Source organism: Opisthorchis viverrini (genome assembly GCF_000715545.1).
Source record: "Opisthorchis viverrini unplaced genomic scaffold opera_v5_362, whole genome shotgun sequence".
Lineage (NCBI taxonomy): Eukaryota > Metazoa > Platyhelminthes > Trematoda > Opisthorchiida > Opisthorchiidae > Opisthorchis > Opisthorchis viverrini.
In genome coordinates this window covers 371,930-377,514 of record NW_008752013.1, presented here as the reverse complement: position 1 = coordinate 377,514, position 5,585 = coordinate 371,930, and the positions used below count along the sequence as shown (strand labels likewise).

Here is a 5,585-nt window from a genome sequence, read left to right as displayed (position 1 = left end):
GGCAGACGTCGGGTTCGAACCACGGACCTTCCGGTCAGTAAATTCACGCTCTGACCACTTGGGCCATCTCGCACACTTTGTTGTACAAATACTCAGTCATGCAGACCCCTTTCGCAAAGCGGGTGACCTCAAAACAGTTGGACTTCCTATCAGGGGTCCAGTCAGTTTTGTTTCATTCTGGTCATCGACCCTCAAGTTTGGCTCTTGATGGTTGCAGACAGTGGGATAGTTTGACTTTTGTTCGCTCAACTCGTGTACACCTTCTTCCCCTTTTATGGTATATTTTCATGAGCCCCCCTCCGTAGGGATTTTGGCTCCTCTTCCGCTCCGCGTCAAAGTTCTCATGTTCGTGCATTTTCGAAAGGCCTCAATGAAGCCCTCGTGGTCGTTTGAACGTCTCGTCTTTTGGCCCTCAGCTTATCTCACTTGAAGAGTGGCCTTAGTGAAGCGATGGAAGAAAGCTCGTTGTTGATGGCCGATTCGGTCTGCATGCTGATCAGACAGGACATGAAAGCAACCACGGATAGTGCAGGTCGTCGCCGTTACTATTCAGGGAGCTTGATCGTAGCAAATGTGACTGTCTGGGGTCTACGGGGGGGGGGGAGATGGACCAAGTGGTTGGAGCGGAATTTACTGCCGTGGTTCGAACCCGACTTTAAAGTAGGTTGATCCATGATGACTGGAGTACCGCACGTTTTTCCTCTCCAGATGATGTTGTATCTCCTGAATCATAATCTTATCCTTGGTGCACACATGAGGATAGCTGGTCGATAGTTCACCGGTACATTCCGACCAGACTTGAATGCTGGATCGGCAACTGCGCTGTTCCATTCTCGTGAGAGTTTGCAGTTCTTCAGTGAGATTGTGTACGGTCTCGTTAGGGGTCGAGTAATGGTGCGAGTTCGCGTTAAAGGCACTGGTCTGAGTAAAGGGCCGGATCGCAGTTGTCGCTGTCTTGATCGCAAAGTATGGTACAACATCTGGAAGGATTGGCAGGTCCTGGTAGTCTGAGCCGTATTAGTTCGTTAATATTGTGGCCTTATCGTCGTTAACTTCGGTCTCGCCTTTCTGTTAACGGATTGACATATAAGACGATGCAAATAAATGAACAGGCGTCTGGAACAGGATTCAGATTCGCTCGCCAGTTTCCCCGGCGATTTGACAATCTTTTGTAGATCACGATCCCGAGCGCTGTGGTAGCGAGATGGCGAAATGGCTCAGTGGTTACAGTGCGAATCTACTGACCACAAGGTCCGTGGTTCGAATCCTACCTCTGCATCTCGACTTATGTCTAGGCTTGGACAACCTGGCAGTATCCCAGACCTTGTGCTTCCTTCGTGTGGCATGGAAGCCAGGCACCGGGAGGGTGTCACAGGTAGCGATTATCATATATCATTTTGGCCTTTCGTACCGGGTAGCACAGGATCAGATGTTATGACTACGTGACTGCTGTTGCCCAGAACAGGCAGTAACCGCAGATCGCTTACATCAGACTCTATCTCGAATGTCATGGAATCGGGGATGGTGGGGGAGTTTTCGCCCAATCTAAATGATGTGAGAATGGGTCACGTGGAGTTCTTTGGTTCGTGTGACTGCATTCGGTGTGTAGACATTTTTCTTATCCAGCTGATCGATAAGACGTTTAAGCTTTTCTTCTCAAAACAAGGCAGTGAACTCCGCTTTCAAATCTTTTCGAGTCCGTTATGAGGAGGGACAGTTGTTCCATAGACGAGTGCTTTGTTATCGTAACCAGGTCTGACGTGCAACGCCACTGATATTTGGTTTCTCAAAGGTCATATATCATTTTGGCCTTTCGTACCGGGTAGCACAGGATCAGATGTTATGACTACGTGACTGCTGTTGCCCAGAACAGGCAGTAACCGCAGATCGCTTACATCAGACTCTATCTCGAATGTCATGGAATCGGGGATGGTGGGGGAGTTTTCGCCCAATCTAAATGGTGTGAGAATGGGTCACATGGAGTTCTTTGGTTCGTGTGACTGCATTCGGTGTGTAGACATTTTTCTTATCCAGCTGATCGATAAGACGTTTAAGCTTTTCTTCTCAAAACAAGGCAGTGAACTCCGCTTTCAAATCTTTTCGAGTCCGTTATGAGGAGGGACGGTTGTTCCATAGACGAGTGCTTTGTTATCGTAACCAGGTCTGACGTGCAACGCCACTGATATTTGGTTTTCTCAAAGGCCTAAAAAGTCTGACCCACTAAGTTATGACGGAGTTGCGTATATCATGCCTCAGAAAATAGGGCCTGGATATTTGACTCATACCACCGGACCCTGCAGTTACATTTGAAGCTGTATCGGGCTCCTGGAAATATGTTTTGACCATATTGAAGAACTCACCAGGGGCGACGACAAATTGTTGGATGATCGCAAAATGGATAAGCTTTTCCCACCCATCCACCTCTGGAAAAAGGTAGTACTGTTTCTCTATGAATGTGGCAATGATGATCGCCTGGAAAAATCACATTAGTAACCTCAAACTAGCGCCACGGAAAACCACCGTTTCACTCACATGCCACCTTATAACACGATTGCTCGCAGTGCAAGTACTCCCTGCTCTTCATCTGACTGCTTTCTTCCTCCTTGGAATGGAGAAACCTTGGACAACGATGCTTCAACCGATGTAATCCGCGGGATCAGTGCATGCATGAAGTTCGACCAACGCGTCCAATTAAAGCTTTTGGGTGGACAGACCGAGTACGGAACCACAGATTTCCACACACTAAGACGCATCTTTCAGCACAGAACAAAAATCAAGCTAAAGACCGAGTTACCATCTGCCATGCCACCTCCCGATTTATATAGGTAAAACCCAACCAATCGAGCAGCTGTAACAAGGTTTTCGACAATTACTGCTTATGGAACATATGATATTTCCTTGCAATCGGATTACGGACGCTGTGAGCCGTCTGTCGGTGTCAGTGGACCTGAGCAGTCCAGACAACTTCTTTGGCGTTGGTGTTTTGGACGTATTTCTTGCCCTCAATATCCCGACGTAATCACTGAAAGAAAAGAAGAAAAAAGAAGGCGTTCAGCTGTAGCACCCTTTCGGTGCCTAGCTGCCATGCCACCCGAAGGAAGCACGAGGGCTGGGATACTGCCAGGCTGCCCAAGCCTAGACAGAGGAAGTCGAGAGGCGGAGGTCGGATTCGAACCACGGACCTTCCGGTCAGTAAATTCGCGGTCTTACCACTTGGGCCATCTCGCCCACCGACAACGCGAAGCACCTCGAAGTCATTTCTGGAACTCTGAAAACGGTCTATTTAGCTTCCGTTGATGTTTACACACTGAAACAAGCAGGACAACAACCGACTGCCGGTCGTACGACGACACAATCGGGCTATCCGTTGGTTCAAAACCGTATCACCAGTAGTAGTTCCGCCAAGCAGGTCAGCTAGAAACCCGCGTGGACCTATATTTGATGTGTGGTTATTCAAGCTGTCTATGGCCTACACCACTGGAAGCAAAATTCGGTCTTCGTCTGAAGAAGCCTTCTCACCGGCATTGACAGCCGCTATTCGAGATACTCAAATAGCCGGCTCATTCTTAAGTAGAGATTAGTCGGTGTGTGTGGGGAGATTGATCAGTGCTTAGAGCGCGAAAGGTCCGTGGTTCGAACTCGACCTCTCGACTTCTTCTGTCTAGGCTTGGGCAGCCTGGTAATATCCCAGCCCCCGTACTTCCTTCATGTGGCATAGCAGCTGCACACCGAAAGGGTGTTACAGCTGAACAGTTATTTTTCCTAATTTGTAGTCGATCTGAAGTAAATGAAAGTAGTTGGTTACCGCCAGTATCACCATGAACGTGTCATGCTCATCGTTGTTTGGGTTCTATTTTTCAGGTAAACCTTGTCATGCTGCTGCATGGTGATTGTGGTCCTGTTGCTCACCGGACCCATTTTTAACTTAGTCCAAGGATTATGAGTAAATTACGTGAACCACGGCGATATCAACTATTCCAAATGTCAACGGAGCCAGTCATGCGACCGGAATGGGCACGTTTTGTTTGCGGCGGTATTGCTGGTGCCGTTTCCAGGACGATGACCGCACCGATTGATCGGTTGAAAGTGCTTCGACAAATTGGTACTCCGGAAATGATGGGAAAGAATTCCATTCAATGTAAGTTTTTGCAAGTGGCTGGTTGTCTTTTCGCCCCTGGTGTACTACTTCTAAGGTTTTCAGCGCCAGTAACTAGCAACCGTTGGGTACAATTGATCCTTCTTCCGACATCATTTTGAATGGGCTCCGATCCGATGCCTAATCAACCTAGAGTTTTGTGTTTCGTTCCTGTTTCTTCATATTTCTCTCATCATAACACTTGCATGACATTGTAGTTGGATGCCGAAGTCAGTGGCTATGTGCGCCAGCATTCTTTCCATTGATAAACTCTCCCAGAAGAGACTAATACTCAGAGGGGACCGCTCTCTGCCGGTTCCGTGAAGTGGCGATATGCAGAGCACCAGATCCCTTTAGATTGATAAAATCTCAAAAGGCCTCAATTCCGATCACTTTTTAGTTGAACTCTGGAGAGGGGGTAAAGGTTTTTAACCATTGAGACTCACCGGAGATCAACCATAAGTGATCTCACTTGATGGATCGTTTCGACAGAACTATGTTGTATGAGAAGCACTGTTTTTCCCTTGCTACGCTTCAAATACCTAATTGCTGTCAGAATACCCAGAAACTCAGTGAACGAACTTCACTTTCTGGTCTTTGTCGGAGGGAATGTCGCGCCTCCGCGAAATCGGGATTTGAGGGTTGGTCTCTCAGAAGCTACTAATCTCGAACCAAATTTTCCGGCGCCGAATAGATATAGCGTTACGTTTATATAAGACCCACTCTGAGTGATAAGAAAGAACGGTATACGGTACTATTTATTCATTAATGAGGTCGCTGCGCAGATGATTTTGTTTCACAGATTTTTTAAAACGGTTGCCATGACGCTTACTTTTTATTGTGCGTCACGCGCATCACCATCAGCGTTCGCTGCATGCATGTACGCGTAGGTGTCAGAATGGTTTCTCCCTGAATTTCTATCTATCTCTATCAACCTACAGTATAGGCTTTTTTGTTGTATGGCTGCGAGACTTGGCCTATTCGAGCAGTGGAACTGAGGCGTCTTCAGGTGTTCGACAATCGTTGTCTCAGAGCCAGAGCTCGTGTGGGTTGGTGTCGGCGAATCCGTAAAGAGGAAGTTAGAAAGCGCGTTTTCGGTTGCGCAACGGCTACTTCCATTGAAGAATGTGTCTAGCACCAGGAGCTTCGTTGGTTGGGACATGTATTGCGATGCGGAACCATCGTTTACCAAAGAGAGTGCTGTTTTCTGTGCCCAATTCAGAGTGGCGTAAACAGAGAGGTGGCTAGCCCTTGACATGGCAGAGGAGTAAGAGGGAGATCACGAAACGCTTGGGTGCTACTCGTCTTCCAGGATGGGGACCGCGTGATCCTCACTGTGCCTGGTTGGAGACACTACAAGATATGGCTCCAACCGATGTCAGTGGCGTTCTTGTTGTTAGTTTCTATCCAGATTGCCTGAGTGAATGTCTGGAGGGGTAGGCACCTCGGA

General features: G+C 47.8%; 1 protein-coding gene across 1 annotated transcript in view; it reads left to right on the top strand.

The window, feature by feature from the left end:
• Positions 1-3,860: 3,860 nt before the first annotated feature.
• The window catches only part of T265_10330 (hypothetical protein), a gene marked incomplete at both ends in the record, with an annotated part of 9,220 nt that continues 7,495 nt past the window's right edge, over positions 3,861-5,585 (top strand). Inside the window, one exon of the mRNA XM_009176666.1 lies at positions 3,861-4,138. Coding sequence (XP_009174930.1) covers positions 3,940-4,138 — 199 coding nt within the window. The remainder of the gene's footprint in view (positions 4,139-5,585) is intronic.